The sequence below is a fragment of the Ursus maritimus genome, unplaced genomic scaffold (genome assembly GCF_017311325.1).
Source record: "Ursus maritimus isolate PB19 unplaced genomic scaffold, ASM1731132v1 scaffold_19, whole genome shotgun sequence".
NCBI classification, from domain to species: domain Eukaryota; kingdom Metazoa; phylum Chordata; class Mammalia; order Carnivora; family Ursidae; genus Ursus; species Ursus maritimus.
The window spans coordinates 8,616,442-8,641,698 of NW_024424341.1; the positions used below are offsets into that span (position 1 = coordinate 8,616,442).

At 57.5% G+C, this 25,257-nt stretch overlaps 2 protein-coding genes across 7 annotated transcripts in view; one reads left to right on the forward strand and one right to left on the reverse strand.

The window, feature by feature from the left end:
• Positions 1 to 18,829, forward strand: part of ADCY7 (adenylate cyclase 7) — a 42,457-nt gene extending 23,628 nt beyond the window's left edge. For 3 of the 5 annotated variants that reach the window (XM_040633283.1, XM_040633284.1, XM_040633285.1), the window contains exons 8-26: positions 1,681 to 1,808; positions 2,001 to 2,159; positions 2,365 to 2,497; positions 5,472 to 5,663; positions 5,778 to 5,812; positions 6,285 to 6,368; positions 6,761 to 6,833; positions 8,116 to 8,213; positions 9,016 to 9,100; positions 9,430 to 9,555; positions 10,415 to 10,525; positions 11,598 to 11,791; positions 12,617 to 12,707; positions 13,093 to 13,248; positions 13,750 to 13,896; positions 14,931 to 15,035; positions 15,276 to 15,390; positions 16,001 to 16,125; positions 16,326 to 18,829. In XM_040633283.1, coding sequence (XP_040489217.1) covers positions 1,681 to 1,808; positions 2,001 to 2,159; positions 2,365 to 2,497; positions 5,472 to 5,663; positions 5,778 to 5,812; positions 6,285 to 6,368; positions 6,761 to 6,833; positions 8,116 to 8,213; positions 9,016 to 9,100; positions 9,430 to 9,555; positions 10,415 to 10,525; positions 11,598 to 11,791; positions 12,617 to 12,707; positions 13,093 to 13,248; positions 13,750 to 13,896; positions 14,931 to 15,035; positions 15,276 to 15,390; positions 16,001 to 16,125; positions 16,326 to 16,472 — 2,304 coding nt within the window. In that variant the 3' untranslated portion in view covers positions 16,473 to 18,829. The other 2 variants (XR_005835587.1, XM_040633286.1) reach the window with 2 other exon arrangements.
• Positions 18,830 to 19,955: 1,126 nt separating this feature from the next.
• Positions 19,956 to 25,257, reverse strand: part of BRD7 (bromodomain containing 7) — a 35,288-nt gene continuing 29,986 nt past the window's right edge. The window contains exons 13-17 of one of the 2 annotated variants that reach the window (XM_040633287.1): positions 23,788 to 23,844; positions 21,568 to 21,682; positions 21,144 to 21,287; positions 20,510 to 20,653; positions 19,956 to 20,192 (exon numbers count right to left, since the gene is read on the reverse strand). In XM_040633287.1, coding sequence (XP_040489221.1) covers positions 20,137 to 20,192; positions 20,510 to 20,653; positions 21,144 to 21,287; positions 21,568 to 21,682; positions 23,788 to 23,844 — 516 coding nt within the window. In that variant the 3' untranslated portion in view covers positions 19,956 to 20,136. The remainder of the gene's footprint in view (positions 20,193 to 20,509; positions 20,654 to 21,143; positions 21,288 to 21,567; positions 21,683 to 23,787; positions 23,845 to 25,257) is intronic. The other variant, XM_040633288.1, reaches the window with a different exon arrangement.

Consider the following 25,257-nt stretch of genomic DNA (forward strand, 5'->3'; position numbering starts at 1 on the left):
GGGGAGCACCTGGCCCCGCTTCAGGTGAAGACGGACTTAGTGGCGGCCACCAAGTGGAGACCCACGCGTTAAGATTCGCGGCGTGGCTGTCTGCGCGGGCTGCACATTCGAATTGCGTTCGCAGCTTCAGTAAAAGCCAACACCCGTGCCCCCGCCTGGGCGAGTTCCAAAGAGCCCCCTGGGCGCCTCCATGTGCGGAGAATTAATGGTCCGGACCTTGGTGGGAAGCCAGTTCGGGCCCCCCACTGGGAAGACTTTCTCATGGTCAGAGCTGCTCTGTTCTAGAAGGGACGGGCTCACCACTGCAGAGGTGACCAAGCCACAGGCCGGGGGTGCCCCGGAGCACTGTCCTTCAGGGTATTGTGGACCGAGGGGCTCGGAGGGCCTGTCTAGTCTGGGGCCTTTCTCCAGGAGCCTCCTTCCATCACGATATCTCTTAAACCAGCAGGTGGGGGTTCCCAGTAGCTGGGCCATGTGTGGGCTAGGGGCCTGGGCTTCTGGTCCCTGCCACCAAGCCCAGGGGCCTGCCCTTGTCCTCTTGGACGCAGCCCTCCCTCTGTGGCAGGTACAGGAGGTAGGCCCTTTGTACAGATGGGGGAGAAGGAGGCCTTCGGGTGGCCTGCTAAGGCCTCCGTGAGGGGTGGGGCTGGGGAGTGGGCCTGGAGCCGGCATGTAGCCCCTTCTTCAGAGCCCCTAAATCCCCACCCCTAAGGCCTTGGTATGTGTGGCTACCTTTGCCAAAGGCTGACAGAGGGTCTAGTGGCCGCAGTACTACCTTTGGTGGAACCTCAGACAGCCTGCCTGGACCCCCCTCCCCTCAGGTGCGTTCTCCTATGTGGCCCCAGTCTCAGTGTTCACTTCCACCTTTCTGTTCTCTCCCCACTCCCCAGACCCTGCTGGTTTGCATCCCTGGCCGCCTAGCCATCTCTCGGGGTACCTTGACGCCTGCTGGCCCCTTGGCTTGTGGCCCCTGCCACCTGTCTTCATCTCCTCCACTTCCTCCACTCCAGCCGCACGGGCTGCTTTGCTGGGTCTCAAACAGCTTTCTGCCCACAGGGCCTTTGCACATGCTGCGTCTTTTATCTGCCCGGAATGCTCTTCCTCAGATACTGGCGTGGCTTTTTCCCTCAGTTCCTTTGGGTCTTTCCCAAATGTTACCTTTTCTGGGAGGCCTTCTGTGGCCTCCTGGAGCTTCCTCTCCCCTCCCACCCCTCATTTTCCTCTGTAGCACTTATCACTAGTTGGTGTCTATGGATTTTGTCTAGTTTAGCCTCTAACTGCCACTGGCGTGTGAGCCACACGTTGTAGGGAGTTTTGTCCGTTTTGCTCACTGTTGTGTGCCAGTGCCTGGGGCGGGGCCGGGAACTCGGCACACATTTCAACATTGCAAGACTGAATGAAGGGAAGGCGGTCTCCCCCAGAGGCACTCCGGCGGCCATCCTTAGTAACACTTGGCTGTCGCCCCTGATGTTTGCTTTGGGGTTCCTCCTGGAGGGCCCTCCATGTCCCTAATCCTTTTTCCAGGCCTGGAAGCAGCTCCTGGTGGCCGGTCCCCCAGAGGAAGCCTCTGGCCAGGAAGGAGTCTGGCTCCCTTTGAAGGGTGTGGGGCGGTGGCTGGCGTGTGTGGACCCTGGTTTTTAGCCGTCTGCCGACCAGGCCCCTGCTTGCCTTGCCCTGCAGGCCAATGAGTGTATGCGGATCAAGATCCTGGGGGACTGCTACTACTGCGTGTCGGGTCTGCCCGTATCCCTGCCCACCCATGCCCGGAACTGCGTGAAGATGGGCCTGGACATGTGTGAGGCCATTAAGTAGGTACCATGGGCAGGCCTGGGGCACTGGGGCCTGTCCCCATCACGGACCCCTCCTGCTTCCCAAGGCACGGTAGGGAATGCCTTGTACCCACTTTGCAGATGAGGAAGCTGGGGCTCGGGGTGCAAGTGGCTTGCCTGGGTCCCTCCTCAGCCCTGGCTGGGATGGGGTGACGGGACTGCTCTGCCCAGGCAGGTGCGAGAGGCCACGGGTGTGGACATCAGCATGCGTGTGGGCATACACTCAGGGAACGTGCTGTGTGGGGTCATTGGGTTGCGCAAGTGGCAGTACGACGTGTGGTCCCACGATGTGTCCCTGGCCAACAGGATGGAGGCGGCTGGAGTCCCTGGGTGAGGCTCAGCGGGGGGCGGGGTGGGTGTGCTGGGCGGGGGGGTGGGTGGGTAGGGGTGTTGGTCAGAGATGGAAGCGATGACCTCGCGTTGGGGGAGCCAGGCTGGGCTCTGGCCCGCTCGGCCCTGCGTGCTGTTTGTCCCCGGGGTGGGTGCCGGCCTTCTCCGGGCCCTGCTGCTCTGACTCGGGGCTGGTCTCCCCCAGCCGGGTGCATATCACGGAGGCGACGTTGAACCACCTGGACAAGGCGTATGAGGTGGAGGACGGGCACGGGCAGCAGCGGGACCCCTACCTGAAAGAAATGAACATCCGTACCTACCTGGTCATCGACCCCCGGGTATGAGGGCTTAGAAGCAGCGGGATGGCTGGGGAGGCGGGCTTATGGGGGCCGGGACTGTGCAGGGGAGCGGGGTCCACACCCCGGGGGGGGACCCCCATGGAGGGAGTGATTTTCTCTTCCAGGCTGTAGAGAGGTAGGGAAGAGGCCCAGCCGGGGTGGGAGTGAGCTCCCTGTCCCTGAGTGTTCTAGGCTCCACACGGCTTCTCTGGGCCTCAGTGAAATTGCAGTGACAACAGTGTCTACTCAGGAGGCGGTAGGGCTTGTATGAGCGAGGCGCTCACCACAGGCTGGGCACCTCATAAACGTTCTAGAAATGATAGTCACTGCTAGTTTATTTTCCGGGGGCTGGTCCCCCATTTCCCGGATTTTTGAAAAGACCCTTTTGTGAGACATGCTTTGGATGTGACTCAGGAAAGCAGGGAACGGCCAGGGAGCCACGAGGCAGGAACCTCGGCGTGTCGTGGGTTCTGCTCCCCACCCCTTGGGTGGCCGCCCGGCGGGCTGATGCCTCCACCTGCTGGGGGGCCCCACTTTTGTCAGGACCCCGTGGTGGAGGCGGCTGCCGGGCTGCTCCGAGGCCGGTGGGCCCTGGTCCTGCCCCGCGCCCACACAGGCCCTGCTTTCCTGCCGCGGGAGGCCAGCTCGTCTGGCGGCCTCGGTGAATCATCCTTGGGGCTTGCTCAAGAATGTCGGCCACGACGGGCTCTTTCCAGCTCCCTCTCTCTCTGGCCCTGACTGTCCTCCGAGCTGGCTCGACTGCCAGTCTCGGGGTGGGGGAGTGGAAGGCCAGCCTGCGAGACCCCTCCGTCCCCCGGATGTTCCCCAGGGACGGGAACTGTTCAGCAACCTCCCCTCCCCAGCCGTGGGCCATGGATGCTGAGTTAGCATCTGGGGAAGCCCTTTCTGGGCACCTCGGGGCTGCGCCCGCCCCACAAGCATGGAACACAGTCCAGCGCCTCACCCTGGACCCCACAGCTCTGGGCCCTGCCCTCTTCTCTGAACGCCCTGCCCTTCCTTCCCCTGAGTGCCCTTCACCCCGGCCCCTGCCCTCCACTGCCAGGCTCTTTGTACTGCAAAGAGCCCTTGTCACTGCTGCCGTCTCTGCCCGAGGCCTCTTCGTCCGCTTGCCAACGCTCCTGTTTATTCTCTCTGCGTGTGTGTTGTCGGTGTGAGCTCCACGCGGGCAGGCTCAGGGCAGGGGAGCCTCTTCTCCAGGCCATGGAGCAGGTGCTCAGAGAGCGTGTGACCCGACGAAGCAGAGCCCCAGGCCTGCAAGGCCGCAGCCGCCCGGCTCTCAGCCCTCGCCCGCGGGGCAGCCTGCTCAGCAAGGCCGCGACCGGCTGGTAGGCGAGCTCCGGTTTCAGATAAACAACGAAGACGTTTCTAGCATGAGTGTGTTTTGTGCAGGGTTTAACTGGGTATCCTACATTTTTTCCAGCCACCCCACCTTCCCCGTCTTTGTGAAATGTCATTTATTCACATAGTTGACAATGCAAAAAGCGCGAAGGGAGGGGGTTGTGAACAGTTTCCCTTACGTCCCTGTCTGCAGCCAGCGTCCCCGCTAAAGGGGACGGCGTGGCGAGTTTCCCTTCCACAGAGGTGCCCGTGCACACGTGAGGAGTCGAGAGGCTGTCTCCGCCCTCACCAAGCCGAGGGTAGCGTGCCCGCTCCCGGTCCGCACCTTGCTTTCTTCACCTGATGACGTAGTTCGAGGCCCGCCCTTCCTGGTGCACAGACGCTCGGGGGCGCCTTCTTTGTCCTTGTGCCAGGCCTTCCCCAACGTTGGCCTCTGCATGTTGTCCAGAGGAGGCAGGTGGCTGGTGCGGGTCACCTGCGGGCTGGTGAAGGTCGCAGGTGCCCCCCCACCCCGCCGGGGCCCGCGTCGGAACAGGTGCCTTTTTACTCAGAGCTGATGGGTCTTTAGTGCACATTTATTTCTCAGGGAGTCTGCGAAGTGCCAGTGACCCTGAACTTGAGCAGCTGGGTGCCGTGGTGAAGGGGAGACGGAGACTGGGACCTCCCCTCACTCCAGGGCAGGTGGCCGTCTGCGGGGCCCCACGCAGCCTCTGGTGCCCTCTCACAGAGGCCGGATTCCAGCTGGTCCCGCTAGCGAGGCCTATAGGCGCATCTCAGGGCTTAAAAATGTTTCTATCCCCAAAGGAGGCTGGAAGTTTCTAGGAAAGCTGCCGCCTGTGGCTTAGCGAGTGTTTGTGGCCCTAGATGCTGGCCCTTGTGGGTGTTTGCAGAGACCCAAGGGGACAGGGACTCCTGGAGGGCGGGCACCTTCAGAGGGTAAGGGGACCTGGAGATGGTTCCAGCTAGTCTCCGGCGGCCTTGGCGCTCTTTCTCTTCTCTCCCCCTTTCACAGGCTGCCCATTCTCCCCAGCAGGGAAGGTCCCCAGCTGTTGCGCTTATGGTGGGGGGTGGTGGGCAGGGGGCCGTGGAGGAGGCTGGGCCTGGCTAACACTCTCTCCCTGGCACAGCAGGCTCATGGCAAGTAACGGTCCCTGTCATGGTGTGGGGGCCACACGAGTGGAACTCCCTGGAACGCTGCCGGGGGGGGGGTGGGGCTGGCCCCTCGGTTGGCCGGCTCTCCGGGTTCCTGACCCGCACTGCTCTTCCTCCAGCTGCTCCCTTCAGGAAGGACATGCGCCGGCCACATGTGGGTGGGCTGGGTAGGATGCTTGTGGCTTTCCTGATCGCAGTCTCCCCAGGGTGTGTGTGACCCCTGATTTCCTGGTCACCTGGGAAGGACAGGGCCCAAGCTGGGACCTCCCCTGCAACCCAGCCAAGGAGTGCACTGGGCCACAGCCGGTCCCCAAGTGGTTGCAGACCCAGCAGCATTTCTGCCATTCTCTTTCCACCAGCCTGGCCAGCGTGGTGTTTCGGGGGGAGCAGGATAGGGGCGGGGGCCCCTTCCTGGGCTGACAGGGGAGGGGACAGGACAGGCTGTGTCTGTGTCTGCCTACAGAGCCAGCAGCCGCCCCCGCCCAGCCAGCACCTCCCCAAGCCCAAGGGGGATGCGGCCCTGAAAATGCGGGCGTCCGTGCGAATGACCCGCTACCTCGAGTCCTGGGGGGCCGCGCGGCCCTTTGCGCACCTCAACCACCGTGAGAGCATGAGCAGTGGCGAGACCCCTGTCCCCAGCGGGCGGAGGCCCAAGGTAGGACCCTTCCTGCCAGACTGCTCGGCACCTGCCCCGCGTGTCTGAGGGTGCGGGACGGACTTTGGGGGCCTCTCACTGCAGAGTAATTGTCCCCTCTCCCTTCGCTTCCAGACCATTCCCCTGCGGCGCCACCGCACCCCTGACAGGTACGTGCACTGTCCCCTCCTCTGTCAACCGTGGCCTGCCTTCCTGGCCAAGTCCTGCCCCAGTTACCCCCTTAGGGTCTGCCCTCTCCAGGCAGGCTGCCCGGCCATCCTCTGTCCAGGAGGGCAGCTCGGAGGGGCTGTGGCTTGGAATCCGAACTTCACGGTAATGGGGTGCCTGTGGTGTCCCCACGTCATCACGGGGTCAGTGGTTGGTGTGAGGGAAGCCTGCGGCTGGAGGGGGAGAGGCCTTAGAGGTCCGCTGTCTGCTTCTGGCTGGGCTGCTGGCCAGCTGGGCCTGCTGCTGGATGCCGGGCCTCCACCTGCCCTCTCTGGGACCCTCCTGTTCCTCCGCCACCCCACACAAGGCTCTGGGGCCTCCTGCAGGCATCTAGGCACCCAGAGCGGGGAGGCCGTCTCGCGCACACTTCTGCCTTTGGGCCAGCGGGTGATGCGGTTCGGGTTTCTGATCCAGGAACGCGTCCCCCAAGGGGCGGTCGGAGGACGACTCATACGATGAGGAGATGCTGTCAGCCATCGAGGGGCTGAGCTCCACGAGGTGGGACCCCGAGGCCTCTGTTTGCCCTGTTTCCCCCTCGGACGGGGGTTCCCCATATGGCCAGGCCCACCTTGTGCCCGTGTGCCTGGTGGCCCAGCTCTCGCTGTCTCCATGCTGGCTCCTTTGCCTCCCAGGTGCTGCCTCCTGAGGCTAGACTTCTGCCTCCCCCCATCTCCCTGCTCCCCAAGGCGGGGCCCCATCCCCATCCCCCATCCCCTCTTCCTTTCTCCTCCTGAGGACGGGGCCCTGCTTCCTCCCCCTCCCCATCCTACACTTTCTCTTTCTGCCTTCCTCCTAAGGGTGGGCCTTGTCTCCTCCCCCACCTCCTCCCAAGGCTGGGCCCCCAATTGCCCCAGGCCCTGTGTCTCACTGCCATGCCTGCCACCCCTCAGGCCCTGCTGCTCCAAGTCTGATGACTTCTACACCTTTGGGTCTATCTTCCTGGAGAAGGACTTCGAGCGAGAGGTGAGGGTCCCCCAGCAGCCCGAGGAACGGGGGCTCCAGGCCCGGGGTGGGGTGCGGGTGCAGGCCACGGGGTGGCCCACAGTCCCACAGCCCGGCTGGCTAGGGGGTGGGTGGGGACCCGGTCTGGCCTTGCTTGGACTCTTCCTGTCAGCCTCGCTCCTGTACCTGATGTGCTCCGTTGGTGTTTCTACCACTCGGGTTTGGGAGACCTTAGCCCCCCCTCGCATGCTAGAACCTCAGCTGGGAAGGGCCAGTGCGCGCCTTAGTCTGGTTCTCTCGTCTGTGCTACAACTCCGTGCTTTTGTGCCCTTACACAACTGTGTACTGACTGAGCGCCCACTGGGTCCCGGCCATGTCCCCAGCACGCATGTGTGTCCTTGAAAGCTCACGTGGCTGGACAAGGTGGCCGCTGCTACCCACTTCACAGACTTCAGAGCCCACCTTGGCCTCTGGCGTGGCCTGAAAGGGTGGCCCCAGGCCACGGGGCTCTGGTACTGGGACCTTTCTCCCTTCTCAGCCTCCAGGATTGGTGGTGGTGGGGGGGGTCTTTCTCTGGCTGGCGCTTCCTGAGTCGGGGGCTCCCTAGGCGAGGAGCTTGGGGTCTGAGGGAAACCTGCCCAGCAGGCCTTCCAGCAGCTGTGTGACTCCAGGCAGGCTGCCGGCCTCTCTGAGCCCTGGTTTGCTCACCAGCAGCAGGAGCGCTTGTGGCCCGATCATGAGATTGTGCCTGGCGTAGAGGGCGCGAGCAGCACGGGGTCCCCCCTCCACCAGCTAGGAGCTCAGGCCCGGCCTTACTCCTGGGTTTGGGGGGACGACAGACCCACCACCAGCCCCAGAACTCAGACTTGGTTCCCGTCCACGAGCTTGGGGCCGTGGGCTTGTCAGGGACCTGAGAAATAGAGCCAGAGACCTGGGTGGGGAGGGGGAGGGGAAGGGATCAGCTCTGAACATCAGGGAACTGAATGAAGGTCATTTGGTCGTGATGATGTCCCATCATCACCTGGAACTCAAGGAGGGTGTGAGGTTTTTATTTTTGAAGATTTGTTTTAGAGAGAGAGAGCGAGAGAGCGCACATGCCCACATGCATGGGGCGGAGGAGCGGGGAGGCAGAGGGAGGGGAGAAGCAGACTCCCTGCTGAGTGGGACCCCGCGATCATGACCTGAGCCGAATGCTTCACCCACTGAGCCACCCAGGCACCCCCAGGGTGTGAGTTCTGATTTGCGACGGGGCGGGCCGTGGAGGGGCCGGAGCGAGCGGCCCTGACGGCCCCGTCACCCCCAGTACCGCCTGGCGCCCATCCCGCGGGCCCGCCACTACTTCGCCTGCGCCGGCCTCATCTTCGTCTGCATCCTGCTGGTCCAGGTCCTGCTCGTGCCCAGGTCAGTTGGGCTGGGCGGGCCCACTGGGGTCGGGCCAGGAGTGGCGGGGGCCTGGTGGCATCCCGGCGGGGTCCCCAGGAACCCTGTGTGCCCTGCCCGCCCGGCAGGATGTGACCTGAGCCCTGGAGTCCCAGAGACTGGACCGGGGGCTGTGGCCCCACACCTGGGCTCACCAGGGCTTCCTTTCGTTTCCATGGAACGTGCCCGTCCTGTCAAGCCGCAGGCCTCCCCAGTCTCCTGAGACCAGTGGGGGCCTGTGGGCATGTCGCCACCTGAGGTGTTCGCTGTCCTGGAAGGGCAGACCCCCTGAACCATAGCTGCCGCCAGCTCCCTCTTCGATGTGGGAAACTGAGGCTTGGAGGGCTTCGCGCCCTATCCGGGTGCCCGGCCCCTGCTGGCGGTGGACGGCGGGTGCGGGTGGGGGGGAGGTCACAGGGAACGAGTAAGGTCTGCTACGTGATTTCTGGAAGGGTGGTGAGACCCACTAGGATTGCGGTTTAGGATGTGCTCCCTAAGGACGAAGTGGGAAGAAGCCCTTCTGTCTGGGACTTGGGTGCCCGCCGCGGGCCTGGAGGCTGCGTGCCCGCCGCTTTCTTAGATACGTGGCCCAGGCCTTGTGAGTCATGAGCGGGGCAGCCGGAGCACGGTTCTCAGAGATCCCCTTTGCTGCGCGTAGATGGCAGTCTGGGCGGGAAGGAGGCGGCCGGGGGCCCGAGAATTGGGATGCTGGGGGTTGGGGAGCACACCTGCAGCTTGGCCCTGGGCAGGTGGTCCCCCAGAACCAGGGTTTTCTGCTTTCCAGGATGGCGGCTCTGGGTGTGTCCTTTGGGCTGGTGGCCTGTGTGCTGGGGCTGGTGCTGGGCCTGTGCTTTGCCCGTGAGTTCCCGGTGAGTGAGAGGCCCCTGACCGGGCACCTGGCCAGGCCCCGCCCCGCTGGCCCTCTGCGCCCCTCCTGCCCGGGCGATAGTTAGCAGAGTGCTTCTCCCAGGAACCCCACCTTCCTGGGCTGCCGGTGGCCCCCAGGTGGCTGCAGCTGTCCCAGGCCCTGAGGGTGGGAACGTCCCTTCTGTCTGTGCACCCCACGTGTCCTGAGCTCTGGGCACAGGGCACAGTGCACCTGCGGCCCGTCCCTAGTGGGGCCCTCGGGAGCCCTCACGTCTGCTGGGCCCTCGGAGCGAGGGGCCCTTGTCCCGGTGCTGAGCCCGTGATTCCACAGAGGTGCTGGCCGGCCCGGGGAACGTTGCAGGCCATGTCCGAGAGGGTGGAGACCCAGCCCCTGCTGCGCTTGTCCCTGGCCGTCCTGACTATCGGCAGCCTGCTCAGCATCGCCATCGTCAACCTGGTGGGTTCTGGGGGTGGGTGGGGACGGCGGGCCCTGGCGAGGAGCCCTCCTGCCTGTGTGGGCTTCCTGGGGGGGGCGGAGAGCCAGTCCTTGACCTGGGCACCCTCAGGTTCTCGAATCCCGGTCTCCTGCCCGAGAGCTGCCTCTGGTGTAGCTCTCCGCAGGGCCCTGTGGGCAGGCTCCGTGAGGCTCTGGAGGCCGGCCTGGCCTCCTTCCCTCGCTTTTCACACGAGGACCTGGGGTCCCTGAGAGCTTACACGGCCAGCCCCACAAAGACGGGCTGTCCTGCACTCTCTACCTTCCTATCCTTCTACCTGGGGGGGCCCTGGCTTACTCTCTCTCTGGTTCCTCGCTAGTGGCGAGTAGCCCTGGGCACAGGCAGGGGGGCACGCTAGAGCCCCTGCTTCTCAGGCCTGGCTCATGTGCTCAGTGCTGTGGACAGCACGTGTCCCTGCCAGTCCTCCCAGCTCCGACCTCTAGTGCCAGGGGCTCTCCGTGTCCCTGACGCCATGACCCCCACTCAGGGTCACCTGGGGAGAAGGGGGGGGGTCTCACTGACAATGCTGATCCCAGCTTCTCCCCTGCCTCCCCCAGCCCTGAATCGGCCTCTGATGCTCTGGCGATGGCACACGTGGGGCTTCATTTGACACCCCCTCTGCCCCGGACCCCTCCCCACCATGAGGCTGATGCCTGTGCGGGGAGCCGGGGTGCCGTGGCTCTGGCTGTGCCTGGAGCTGGGCCTGGCGGGAGATGTTTGTGCTGCTCGTGGAGGCCTCGACCCCGGCCCCGCTCAGCCCGGGCAGGTCCTGGAATCCCAGGTCCCTGGACCACCCCTCATGGTGACCTGTCTTCTCTGTAGCCGCTGATGCCTCTCTGGGCCCTGGGGCTGCCTGCGGGCAACCAGACGAGCCCGAGCCCGAGCCCGAGGGCTGTGAGCAGCAGGGAGCTGACGCTGTGCGAGCTCTTCCCGGTGAGTGCAGCCAGGCCCTGGTGCAGACCGCTGGGCCCCGCGTGTCCCCACTTGGCCCGGCTCCTGCCCACGCTCCACCTGAGCGCCTGGGGCCACAGGGTGCGGGAGGGTGCAGTCCAGCCTCTCCTGGGAGACGGAGAGAGCAAGGCCCAGGCAGGGCCAAGGTGGCCTCTGGTCCTGGAGGACAGGGCAGCTTCGGGGCTGGGGCTGCTTCATCCAAGGGTACCAGGGAGTGCCTCCGGACAGCTCACCCGAGGCTGGCCCATTGACGAGGGCCTGGAGAGGCTGGCTGGTTGGCCTCATGGGTGGTCGAGCCATGACTGGTGTTGGGCAGGCCGACAGCAGAAGCCAGGTCTGGGGAGCCCTGATGGACGGCGGCGGAGGGCTGTGGGACTTCAGGGGGCCGTGGTGAATTCCGAGCTGGTCTCTGAAGGGCAGAAAGGTTCCAGGACAGGGGCTGGAGAGGGGACAGGGAGAAAAGTTGAGGCACTCAGTGGGAGCCAGCAGGGCTGCAGGTGGTGGTGTCATGGGGAGGCACGGGGACAGTTGGGACACGGAGCTGGAGGTAGGTTTGATCTTGATCAGGGGGAGCGTGAACGTCAGGGTAAGAGCTTGGTGTCTCTTTTGGGGGCAGTGGGGAGCCCAAGCATGATCTTGAGCGGGAGAGTAACATGGGCAGCTGTGCCCTTTGGGAAGGGCAAGCTTGGGACAGAACAGGAGGCGGGGAGGCCGTTCAGGTGTGTGCGTACCGCTGCCCTCGCCTTGGCCACATCCACAGACCACTGCAGTTTTACTTTTTTTTTCTCCCTTCAATGAGTTTACCTGCCATAAGTAGAAGTAAAAATAGTGAATGCGATGCTAGAAAGTTCTAGATTCTGTTGTCTGCTCTTTGCTACGAAGGGAGGACATCAAGGCAAGAGAGCAGTGCTGCAGACAGGATGGCACTCCGCAGGTCCCCCGCACTGGAAAGGGGCTGAGTCAGAGTGCCGGTGCTAGAGGCGCGCCCTCTCCGGTGACCCTGGGTCCAGGAGCTGCCTCATGGTGACCGACACCCCCCCCCCCATCACCCCAGTATTACACCTGTAGCTGCATCCTGGCCTTCATCGCTTGCTCGGTCTTCCTGCGGATGAGCCTGGAGCTGAAGGTCGTGCTGTTGACCGTGGCTTTGGTAGCTTACCTGGTGCTCTTCAATATCTCCCCGTGCTGGCAGTCGGGCTGCTGTGGCCACACTGTGGCCAACCTCACTGAGACCAACGGCACCCTCAGGTAGGGCCTGAAGCACCCTCTGTCCCACCGCCTGTCTCGAGTGTGGTCCTTGGGGTGTCACGTCAAACCGTGCTGCATTTGCCTTCACAGTCCCATCTGGACTGGACACCTGGTGGGCTGGGCTGGCAGGAGGCACGGTCTCCATTTTACAGAAGGGGACGTGACGGTCCCAGGTCTGTACACTCAAGAGCTGAAGAGTGTGACTCGTTTGCAGGTTCTCTGGGGGACATCCCGAGTCCCATGGAGGCTTCCTGGGTCCTCCTGTCTCTATGCCATTCTGGGGGTGCAGAGGGGGGAAGGCTTCATCTCTAGCCCAGTCCCCCTCTTTGAGCTGTGTCCCGGATCTCCACAGAGTTCTGGAAGGAGCAGGTGTCTCCTGTCTGTCTCTGGACAGGGGGCTGACCCCTGTGGCGTGTATGTGCTTCTGGGGGCTCTGGGCCCCAGGTGGGTTGAGCAGAGGGGCCTAGCTCCCCTGGAATTTGGGGACCCAGAACAAAATCTGCTCCCGTAGGTCTGCTGGGAGCTGCAAACTCCTGCTAAACTTTCAGTCCCTGACTTGGACGAGTGTTTGGCCATCCCCACCTGCCTGGAGTGCTTTTCCTTCAGACTTTGGTGTGAGCCGAGCTGTCAGTTCAGTGAGGCCTCCCCCACCTTCCAAACCCTCTTCTCTTTCCAACCGGAAGTCGCTTGTTCAGTGCCCTGTCTCCTGAGGGTGTGAGTGCTGAGGGCACGTTCTATCCGTTACCGCCTTCCCGCGGGCCTGCTCATGCATCCAAGGGCCGGGCGGGAGGGGAACGACTCCGGCCTTTGCTTCATGTCCGGCAGCTCCTCGTTCTGCATGTGGAAGGACCCGAAGGCCATGATCAATTTCTACCTGGTTCTGTTTTACGTCACCCTGCTCATGCTCTCCAGACAGGTAGGCCGGGAAGCCCGGCGGCCCGTGCTCAGCAGGGCCGCAGAACTGGGCTGGGGCCGCAGACTTGGGGGTGCACAGAAGACCAGACAGCCCTGGTCCCCGGGGCAGGGGTCCCCGAGTCCTCACCTCCCTGCATCGCCTCCCCTCAGGATGCCGGTGACATTTGGTCACACAGGTCACTTGAGAACTGAGTCACAGCTGACTGGGATTCTGAGGCCATGGGGAGGTGGCCGCTGAGCTGGGGACATCCGCCGGGGATGCAGGGTGGAAGCGCTGAGGGGCTGGCTCAGTGGGCCCCGGGGTTACATGTGTCCCGCCCCCTGCCTGGTGTCCTCGTGTCCCCGCTCACAGCGGCCAGGACACCGATGCGCCCCGCTGTCTGCAGATTGACTACTACTGCCGCCTGGACTGTTTATGGAAGACGAAGTTCAAGAAGGAACACGAGGAGTTTGAGACCATGGAGAATGTGAACCGCCTTCTTCTGGAGAATGTCTTGCCAGCCCACGTGGCCGCTCACTTCATTGGCGACAAGTTAAATGAGGTGGGACGGAGGGTCCGGCCAGGCCCCGGGCTGTGGTTTCCACCCGTGACGTGGGGCCGCCCGCGGTGGGTGGTTTGGGCATCAGCTGCGTGTCCAGGCCATTGTGGTCTGGACGGTCCGTGCAGATGAAAACTTGCGTGTGTCACGGGTTCCGTGCAGCAGCGTTTTACACAAGAGGGGACAGGTCCTCGGGCTCAGGACCCAGGCCTCCTGCCGGTGAGCTTTGCTGTCCCCAGGGCTCTCAGCCTCAGCCGTGGGATGCAGGGTCCTGCAGAGCCAGAACCACCCCGAGCCCGACCCGCCAGTGCACTCAGGATCTTATTTTTGTAACAGCCCCCAGATAGGAGGCCCACGCGTAAGGCAGGCCGAGCGACACTTGGGTCGCGCCCCCTCCTCCCCTGAAAGTTTCGTGGGTTGGCCCAGGGGCCATGGCCCTGTGCTAGTTTGTCCCCTCCCTCGGCCGGCTGGCGCAAGGTGGTCTTCTCCCCCACCCCCCTCCAGGACTGGTACCATCAGTCCTACGACTGCGTGTGTGTCATGTTCGCGTCTGTGCCGGACTTCAAAGTCTTCTACACGGAGTGCGATGTCAACAAGGAGGGGCTGGAGTGTCTGCGGCTGCTGAACGAGATCATCGCCGACTTCGACGAGGTACCGCCTGGCCGCAGACAGCAGGGTGCGGGCCCCCCGGGGGCGGGGGTGCCATGCAAATCACGAGGGACACATGCACCCTTTGCCGTGTTGTCCTCAGCACTTAGTTATCTTCTCTGCGAGCGGCAGGTGCAGGCTAAGCTCAGACTTAGGTCCTTGGTGAAGGCAGCGGTCCCCTTATTTGTGGTTGGTTAGCTGCGGTCTGCCGCGTGGGCTCTGACAGATGACCGCCTCCTGATACATGGTCAGAAGGTCAGTAGTGGCCGAACGCCACGTCCCAGCATCCCCGTCATGCGCCTCGCTTCTTGTCATCACAAGAAGGAGGAACGAATGCAGTACAGGAAGATTTTTGAGAGCGGGACCGTTCATGTAATTTTTATTAAGGCAGGCGGTTGTGTTACTCCTCTTCCACTGTGCCGGATTTCTACAGTAAGCCTCGTCTCAGGCAAGTTCGTGGACGGAAGAGCACATGCTGTGCGGGCATTCACTGGGGTCTGGGAGCCGATAAGGGGGGCTGCTGTAGTTTGATTCCCAGCAAAGCCCACGCTGCCAACGTTCCAGAGAAGTCGTCGGTTTGGACCTTTTTTTTTTTAAAGGATTTGTTTTAGAGAAAGAGAGCTCGCACGTGCACACACAAGTAGGGGGAGGGGCAGAGGAAGAGAATTTTAAGAAGACTGTATGCTCGGCACGGAGCCCAACATGGGGCTCGTTCCTAGGACCCCAAGATCATGACCTGAGCTGAAACCAAGAGTCACATGCTTAACTGAGCCCCCCAGGCGCCCCTGGGCTTCATTCTTAGCTGCAGACATTTGACATTCCTGGGTGGGTCCTGTTGGGCTGTGCTTGCCCCTTAAGAACAAGAGCCCAGACGCAAATGGGAGGGCCAGGAGCAGGGGAGGACCCGAGGCCTTGTCCCTGCGTGGACTTGGCTGTCCGCTCACAAGGGGAGGCCGAACGCGAGAAATGTCAGCATCAGGAGCAGCAGCGGCAGGGACCCCCCTTCTCAGACCTTGGGGCGTCCCTCTGTCCCGCAGCTGCTCCTGAAGCCCAAGTTCAGCAGCGTGGAGAAGATCAAGACCATCGGCAGCACATACATGGCAGCCGCAGGGCTCAGCAGCCCCTCAGGGGCGGAGAACCAGGTACGGAGCGGAGCTGGTGGCCTCACGTCCCAGCCTCACAGTAGGGGCATTCGACAGGTCCCAGCCCTGTCACCTGACTTAGAGGGGACACCCCCTCCTGCCCTGTCCTGTGGGGGGGGGGGCGGAGGGCCTCACAGCTCAGCCTGGAGGAGGCGCCTCATGCCACACGACACCCGGTGGAGGCGGGAAGTCGGGGCAGGGGATCCCCTAGGTCCCGTGCGCAGCGCTCTGTCCCCGCAGGACCTGGAGCGACAGCACGCGCACATTGGCATCATGGTGGAGTTCAGCATCGCCCTGATGAGCAAGCTGGACGGCATCAACCGGCACTCGTTCAACTCCTTCCGCCTCCGAGTTGGTGAGGGCCCAGAGCGTGGGCAGGCCGGGCTCGGGGAGGGGGGCGGGCCGTGCGTCCTGGCAAGCCCGCGCTCGGGCCTGATGGGGCGCTTCACTGTCTGGTAGGAAAGGTTTGAGAAATCCCTCTTGGTCTTACAACACTGGCGACGGGGCAGTTACTCTTTCTTTGCATTCTGTTTATAAAGTTACCTTTGAAAGTTCTGAGTAGATAGGAACAGAACCCTACAGAAAATGGAGAACCCAAAAATCACCTTCTGTAAACCTTAAAACATACTGAGAACAAAGCAGAGTTATTGACCTAACTACTCCGTGTTAACTAACAGGGCTGGTACTCAAAGCCCATTTACTCTTTGTTGGGAGATGAGCAGACGCTAGAAAAGTGCTAACCTCAGCCCGACTTCTGGAGCAAGGAGCCGGAAGAGGGCTGCCCGGGGAGTGCCCCTCCCATACCCTGAATGAGAGCTCCTGTCACGGGCTTGGGAAGCCCCCTCCAACCCCCATTTCAGCTGTTGGTGCTTTCTGTGGTTGCTGCTGGCCTCTGTGGGCTCCCACTAAGGGCAGAGCCTGAGGCTTGGCCTCTGCGACCCACCAACTGCAAATGTCACCTTCAGGCATAAACCACGGGCCCGTGATTGCTGGAGTGATTGGAGCACGAAAGCCTCAGTATGACATCTGGGGAAACACGGTTAACGTTGCCAGCAGGATGGAGAGCACTGGAGAACTTGGCAAGATCCAGGTACAACCCAGCTGGGTAACCTGTGACCACAGGGGGAGGAACTTCCCAGAGGCACGGGGACCCGGGCATCGGTCAGCTATGTGACTCCAGCCCTGACGTGCTTGAGGGACACCAGACGTGTGCGCTTCTTGGGGCTGATTTCTGCCTGTCCCCCCACAGCAGGTGGTGTTCCTGCTTCCCAAGACTGTTGTCCTTTTCAGGTTACTGAGGAGACATGCACCATCCTCCAGGGCCTAGGTTATTCTTGCGAATGCCGGGGACTGATCAACGTCAAAGGCAAAGGCGAGCTGAGGACTTACTTTGTCTGTACAGACACTGCCAAGTTCCAGGGGCTGGGGCTGAACTGAGGGCTTCTGGTAGGTGCAGAACATGCTGGAAGCGGATTTCCTTCCCTGAGACAAGCCAAGGGGAGCACTCGGCCCCACACCAGTCACAAAGGCATTCCAAGGGTCTGGAAGTCACTACCCCAGCAGATGGCTGTGTGTGGCTTCCTCGGACTCTTGCTAGAGGATTTCTGGAAATGTGCATCAGACCCCGGCCTGGGGTGACCACGGAGCCTTGCCACGCACAGGCAGCCGGAACCTCCGCGCCGTCCGAGTCTTTGCCATAGCCTCTAGACAGCGTGGAGAGGCTCGCTCGTGAGGTTCAGATGCTCGGTCCCCTAGGTGCTGTGGCGATGTCGGCATGAACCGCCCATACCCTGCCTGGCCTGCGAGCTGCACAGTGGGACCTGTCTTTTCTAGGTACGGCACTGGGACGAGTCCTCCAGGATGGGCTGGGTGCTCCTTTCTCCCCAGCGGATCGGCCACGGGATTCTACATTTCTCACACAGGCGTTCCAGGGACTACAGCTGGAAGGCTGTTTTCCAGCTGTGGTTTCTAGGGAGAAAGAACCACCGTGGACAGTTGTTCCCTCTCGTCATCACTAGCATGTGTCTGTTTTAAATGGGTTTACTACTAGTGGAGGTTTTACCCTTTTTACTGATTTCTTAGACGCTAGACAAAATCTCTCCCTCCAGCGTACGGTCTTTTTAACCACGGACACGGAAGGAGAACCTACCGTCCAGTGTCTGTTTCTGGATCGGCCCAGCCGGGGGTGGTGAGGCCCGGAGGAATGTGGCAAGAAGGCAAGCGGCGGCGGAGCCCAGGAAATAAGGCACCACTTCCTAGCCCTTCGCGACCGCTCCCGCGTGTGCGGGGCGCTGCCCTGCGGTCTTCCGCTAAATCTCAGCTTCTGCAGTGGAAAGGAGCGCAGTCTGTGCAGACGGGACACAACCTGTAGCGCTTCCTTCCTTTTCTTTATTCCTCACACCTAACTTGAAGAGCTGCCAAATGAAAAGCATCCACTCCACAGAAGCGTGCAAAGAGGGTCCCAGACGTGGGCAATGCTGAGCCGTGGGAATCAAGGCAAGTGCGAAAAGCCAGGTCTGCAAGGTGCGTCTCCCAGCGCTTCAATTCTCAGAGTCAGAAGTCCGCCTGAACTGTGTTTCCAGGGGAGAAGGAACCCGTTCCTTTTTCTGGCTCAGCTTCGCTGCCTCCTCACCGGAGCACGCCCGGGGTTTCTCACACAGCTGCATTTCACTACAGAGCAGGGATTCCCAGCTCAGGGGCCTCCGGGACCCCCCTGCCATTACAGGCAATCTTGCATATGGGAGACTTCAAAAGCGGACACGGGGCTGCAGCCAAGGGCAGGGAGGACTGGAGCTGAACCCGCTGTCTGCTCGGCTGGGTCTGCGGGCTTATCTGCCTGAGAAGGGGCTTATCTAGTTTGCGCGGAGGAGCGGATACGCGAGCGTGGCTCCGAGCTTGTGCGCCACTGGGAGAGAGAGTAATGAATTACAAGAACTTGCTGTACAAAGTTTTACGGCACAACTGCTGTTAAGGGGAATAACCTCACTTAAAAACGGCTTTTATGCACCAACTTTTCATATAAAGGGCTGGTTTCCAGTGAGTACTACACTGCAACCCGTACACTTAAATCGGCAGCGACCAGGGCTGCTGAGCAGGGCTCTCCTGGGAGGTCGGGAAGGTTCTGTCGCGGATACCATGACAGACACACCTAGGTGTGCTGGGCCTCCCTGAGGTGCACCTGCTTCTACTCTTGCAAAATTCAAATTACTTTTTTCCTCCAGCAACAGAAATCCTGATTTGGAGTTTAAAAAGTAGGTATCAGTCCTATCTTTTTACTTCCAATTCACGCACAGTGCTCCGATAAGCACAATTTTGGAAGTTCTGAGTTTCTGATGTGCTGACCAATGTGTGGAAAGGACCCTGAAAGGCACCTGCGGTCACTTTTGCTCAGTGTGTCTTCCAGGGGCCGGGCCCCTTCCTTGCAGGCGTTGTTCTGTTTTATGACAGGACAAGTATCTTTTCTAACACTGACTTTCCTAGGGGTCACGGGCCGGCATGAAGGTGCCTCCCCGACTCTAGTGAAAGTCACACCTGAAGTTTTCTGGTTTACTCATTAAGAAAATTTCCTAACAGAAAAAAAGATCATTAACCACTGTATACATGGTGTATATAATAGGTCATGTCCACAAACAGGTTTTGACAAGGTACATACCAATAACTAGGAATTATTCTGTATACTGAATATTTATAGATCTGTAACATTTGTTTCAAAATGTTATACTTCATTTTTATAAAGCACCAGTGTTTCTACTTTGTTTAGCCTTTCATACATTAAATCAGCAATTTGGAAAATCTGAATGTCCTAAAGTGTTTTGAATTTCAATGTTTTCTTGGTCTATTTAAGAAAATTATAATAGAAAGATTAAACTCTAAAAAGACTTGATAAAAATACATAACTGAACAATTTTGAAGTTCTTTTGGCATACGATTTTCAGTAGGTTTTTAAAAGACTGGGTTGTCTTAGACAATCAATTTTCCTTCACCCCACTTATTCTTGCTAAATGTTCGTTTTTCAAAGTCAGGAAAATAAAAATAAAACGGCTTCTAGCCAGGGATCTTACAGGGGCTCCGTACAGCCCAAGCAGGGCTCCCTGAAGCAGGCTGCCATGTGATGCCTGGTTATGGAAGAGGACCGCATGTCTCCTGGTCTCCTACCCCGTTATCTGCTCAAGCAGCTGACCTTTGTATTTCAGATAAAAGGAGAGGACTCTTAGTTCAGGGGACACGCTGCGGTGGTGACCTGGGAGAAACAGTAAACAGAAACGTAAACTTTCCTTTAAGCTCCATGATTCCCTTTCTTATTTAGCTTCTCCTTTTATGGTAGTTCTAAGTGATGCTCTCAAAAATGGAAAAAATAAACCAAACAGGACTACCAGACAGGTTAGTGCTATGAAACTCCTCGTGTGAGGCACCTCATCTTTCTACAGGAGGACATCATTCCCATCAGGTATGCAGGGGACATAACACTAAAAAAATAATTTTAGACTCTATTAGTATTTGTTTTCACAGTGTAATGATGGAAAATCTCACTGGATGGGCATTTTAAAGAAGCATCTAAGCTCCGGTCCCGCCTGTGAGCCCTAAGAAAACGGCACTGTGATTACTCTGACCCAGCTGTGCCCGGGCCCCCTCCGCATGGCAACAGGTCAGAGTCTGTCCTGCTCCTTTCTCGTGAGGCCCTTCTTTGAATAAATCATCTAGGTGAAATCTGATAAGTCAGGAACTATTTGGTTATCTCTTTAATGAGGAGTTTGGCAAATGCGGAAAAATGAGGGAATTCAATTATTTAGGGGACTTGCTGCTTTTAACGAAGGGTCCTGAAAAGGCTGTTTATTTCCCAAGTGTTTGTTTATCACTTCATCCTCAGACCCAACCCTGGGGGAAGGTCAAGGGGCGACTAAGCTGACAGTACAACACAGCTCATAGTCCCAGGCTCAGCTTTATTACCTAATACAAGTCCAATCTCTGGAACATTAAAATTAATTGTTCCAAAGTTTAATTAAAAACACAATTTACAAATATTTAATATCTTCTGAAAAGCATTTCCAAGTTAAGAATGAAAAAAATATGTACATAATATATAACGAAATACCAGTGAGCTTCAAATCCCATCAGGTCCATGCTCGGCAACATCAGTCTTTTTGGGTTCTTCAAAATCTGAAAGGAAAAGTTACAGCTCATTCAGCACTTTTTCCCTTTTAATTAAAAGGTAAAGGTATCATCTAGAAGAATAAGTGCTGACAGCCCTTCTTTACCACGTTCAAGGTTAATGACTAGATGTACTACTAGGGTATCATTGTGGGGTTTTTGCAAATGTGTCAAATCTTTATTTCCTTTACGTCTTGTCTAAAGAATTAATAAAAAGTTTATCAACACAGAGACAAAAATCTTTCCAACGTTACTTGAGGGGAGAGGACTGATGTTCCTTTTACTCATAAAAGCCCTCCATCCTCCCAGACACACAGGGCACATACCTTCTGTTAAATCTACAAAGTTGTTTTCCACAGTGGGGGAGGGGACGGAAATCCCCATTGCTTTCCGCACTCCATACGTGCTGACAATGTCGCCTGGAGTGACTTGCTGTGCAAGTTCTTTCAGATTACTGGTCACCTGTTCAGCTAGGGAAAAGAACAGAAAAACAGTTCTAGGTGTTAAAACGCGGTTCCTTTACATACTAATAAACAAAAAACAAAAGCGCACTATGAAGTTGACTCTGGAACAGCAGGGGCTGGAGCTGTGCCGGTCCACAGATACGCAGATTTTTTTTTTGACAAGCACAGGACTGTAAACCTATTCTCTTCATTATTAACATTTTCTTTTCTTTAGCTTTACTGTAAGAAACAGTATATAATACAGGCGGCGTACAAGGTATGTGTTAGTGGGGGGGGGGGAGTCAAAAATTACATGTAGATTTTCAACTGCACGGGGTGGGGGAGGAGGGAGGTCATTCGGCACCCCTAACCCCCAGGTTGTTCAAGGGTCAACTGCATAAATGCAAAAAAGAAACCATCCGTGGTTCACTTCAGCACCACTTGACACCGTATCACTTCTCAGACGGTTTTCCCTTTAAGTACCCGCGATTCTCCTCTCACCGGAGGCGTCACATACCCAGATGCATTTCCCTGTAGGAGGGACCCAAGAGACAAATCATGTTGGGAGGGGGTCTGGTGCTCAGACGCTCGTTCTGGGCTTCCTGGAGCTCTCGGAGCAATCTGGTGGTCTCATCAAGTTTCCTCTGGAACATTTCGGCTTCTGTGTGGTATGAAGAATAACACACTAAAGAAAACATGGACACACTTGTGTTTGATCTTGTGCGGTAAAGTGAGTCCTATGCTCTGGGGTTTTGCTATCTATTGACTAGTCCTCTCTCCTCAAAGGAGTAATCCCCTTCGAATGACATCAACACCAGAGACATGCTTTACTCCTCACTGAAGCATGGCCAGCCAAGATCTTCCTGTGGTGAATGGCTGTATCAATGTGGACTACTGTGATATTAAATTGTGACCGCCTGCGGTCATGAAGTGACACTCACCTTCAGAGTCAAAAACTTCAACAGGAGCACCAAAATTTGTAACTGCTTTCAGTGCTGTGAGCCGGTCCTGATGACTGGAGTCTAAACGCCCTGCTGGCTCTATTTCTGTAATCTGCTTTTAAAAAGAGGAAAAAAAAAAAAAAAAAGAAAACAGGAATTATTTGAGCTTGCTAAGCCCTGACAGTGCTAGAATGAGAAATCAGTAAGATGGCTTGTGTTTACAGGCCAAGTTAGTCCACCTATTTACTCTGGAGTTAGAATTCTGAGACCTACAAAACCATCTTCCCAGAACACTCGTAAGTGCCAGTCCCCAGTCCGGGCCACACACTATCCACAAATGCGTACTTCCCGCTCCTGAAGTGATGTGTCTTACACAACGCCCGTCATTTGTTCCATCTGGCAGGCACTCTAAGATGAAAGGAACAAGAGCCTTGGTGCTGCCTATGCCACGGAGAGCTTCTGGGCGACTGTGATGATGCCTCATGTTCCTGAGGCTCGCAGGCCATGTTTTGGCCCCCAGGGCGTATGACTGCACTCCCACAGTGGAGCCTGAGCACGAGCTACTTCCTGGGTCACCTCCTGGCCCCAAAGCCAGGCTGTCAGTATTACACAGGGGAGAGAAAATCCTAAAATGGGTGGAGTTTTATTTTTTGGAATGACAAGACTCAGAGTTTCCATAACCTCAACACTGCTTTTGAGGAAGCGATTAGCCCAGATAACAAGTCACCGGATTAACGGTCCCTTCCATTGAGACTCTGGCGTTGCCGTCCAGATGTTTATGTGAACCCCCGATTTCTCCACCTACTTATGGCTAAGAGTGTGTGGGGGAGAAACTCGGTGTATACTCATGGCTTGCCGTCTGCGCTGGGCCCTCACCGCCCCACTCGATGGGCTGGTCCCTTTTTACCCAGCCTCCATTCCCATTCTCAAGACTTCTTGCGTTCCTGCCCCCTCGACTAAACACATGGCCTTGCTCGAGCCTCACTCCTGCAGACATGCTTCTGTAGATACCACTCCCACCTGCGTCTGTCCTTTCGTGAGCTCATCAAGTTCTCCTTCCCCTCAGTTACTGGGCTCACATCCGTCCGCTCGCACGTCCGTGCCTCCCCCACTCATTTAACCCTCTGCCGCCTACCTCTGTCCCCACCCATTCTACTGACCCCACTCTGATGAAGGCTACAAATGACAGCCTCCACTCTCCTCTCGCTGGGCCCTGTGCGGCAACGGACCCTGCTGGACTCCTTCCCCCGTGTCCTTCTTTCCGTGGTTTTCCTACCTCACCTACTGGTCTTCTCCAAGGTTCTGTCCTTCAGCCTTTACCCAGTGTTCTCTCTGGACAATCTCGTTCACTTTAATAACTGGAGTGAAACCTCCTCTTTATGCCAACAACTTCCAGACCCACACACCTGCAACCCAGATCCGGGAGTTCCCCTCCCACTCCAAACAACATCCTGACTCACCCCTGCAGGGGACACCGAGTGCAGCTTCTCTCCCTGCCAGAGGGGAGCGCCTTTCCCTGCACTTTGATGGGAGCTCACGATGTCATGATGTACCTCACACACCAGGTCCTATGGACTTGACTCCTACTGTACCTGTCTTTACTGTGTATCTTTAGTCCCTTCCTCTGCATTGCCACGCTCGTCAGTGTTTTGCTCAAACAAGCCCCAGAACTCTTCACGGGTCCCCTCCTCCAGCCCCTCTCCCCTCCACATCTCCTCAGCGCTGTCTTCTAGGGTAAAACCTCAGCATCTCGGCACTGCCAGGGCCTCACCTGTGCAGGCCTCCCCACCTCCCCTCCTCTGCCCAGGCACCCCGCGATCACACGCCGACTGCGCTCTCTGCACACGGGCCCCGTCCGCTTCTGTCACTACCCGTGCAGTTTCGGCCCGCTTCCCACTGCCTGCTGGGAGAATGTCTCTTCATCTTTCTAGGCCCGGCATGCTCTCTGTGAGGATCTCCTCGGCTACGCGGAGCAGCTGGTGCCTGCAACTACGTTCCTACAATGTGCACAGTCACGCTGTGTGGTCCCCGGGGCCGGCCCCCCGGCTTGCACGCTCGTGGGCCGCACTAGCTGCTGCTATGCTCCCCACGGGTGAAAGAGCGCTTTTATTTACGGAGATACTCAGTAAATAATGTTCTTTTAAAACAAAGCTTCATCATTTAGGCCTTTTAGCTTATCCTCCATTTAAATATTTTTTATGAAGAGTAAAATATAATCACCTCCATTTCTTTTGCTGTGTCAAGGGTCCTGGTCTGGCCTTCATCTTCAGGTGACAGCTGGAAGTATAAAGACAAACAACTTTTTATTAAAAGATACATTAAAAAGGTAAATATCAAGGAAAATAAAATAGTAAGAGTTTCAAGGCAAGGAGTAAGAATATGGATATTGGAATTTAATTTTTTTAAAAAAGATTTTATTTATTTGACAGAGAGACAGCCAGAGAGGGAACACAAGCAGGGGGAGTGGGAGAGGAAGAAGCAGGCTCCCAGCGGAAGAGCCTGATGCAGGGCTCGAGCCCAGAACGCTGGGATCACGCCCTGAGCCCAAGGCAGCCGCTTAACGACTGAGCCACCCAGGCGCCCCTGGAATTTAATTTTTAAACCAAAAACAAGTTAGATATAATAAACGGCACTTTGAGAGTATTTGTGAGTGAAGAGCACCTATTACTGGTAACTTCAAGATTGATCTCTCTGTGCCTGAGCAAAAAGCTATACACATCTATGAAGATATCTGGTAGACCGCACAGAAGTACCTAATAAATGGAGTCGGTTTTCAACAACAGGTGAATCTATGACAAGGAGAAACTACGAGGCACTCTGGGGACTATTTTGCATTAAAAGAGCAATATTCTTGGATAGCAGAGGATTACCGTAAAATATTCAAATGCTACGGAGAATGTGAGAGCTTCCCATAATCCTAGCTGTCAGAGACCACACACACCTAAGCAACAGACAAACGTATCGTGTGCGAAAATAAAAAACGATGTGATCTTTTTTTTTGAAAGGCTGTATTATGATTCTTTAACCAATTCCCAATTTTTAGAAAAATTATAAACAACGTATCCTTATATGTAACTTTTTAAAATTTTCTAAGATATAGTCTGAGAAGAACTGCTGGATCAATGGACAGAGAAACTTTCGATTTGAAATCTATTGCCCTACCAACCAAATGAAAGCTATTCGATTCTAGCTCCAGACTATCGCTTAATTCAGACTGATGAGAGGGTTAGAGGAAAAATATTTCTGAATGGATGTGAAGCAGGTTTTTTAGGTCACGTGAGGAAAGCCATTCCTGTGCGAAGACTGTACAGTAATCCTCACTGAATGTGAGGCGGTGATCGGCGCCGATGAGAGTCACCAGGGACCAGCAGCCACGTGGGGGCAGAGGGCAAGGCAGCAGCAGCCATAGACCTTGAAAAGAGCTAGGACCCCCAGAGACACAGGGTTCTTCTAACTATGGTGACAAGGACATCCTGGAGCTTGACTCTCCTCTATTCATCGGGAGGAACATTTTCTGGTTCTGATCTTGGAGCCAAGGGTGTGAATCATTCCAGATGATGAATTGTGTCCAACCGAACTGGAGACAGTTTGCAAGTGTTAACAGCACAGAGCAAAGAGGAAGCTTCTTACCTTCTTCCTTGTGGCTCCACCACTGTGTTGTTACTGAGTAATAAAGAGGAGGCCATTCTC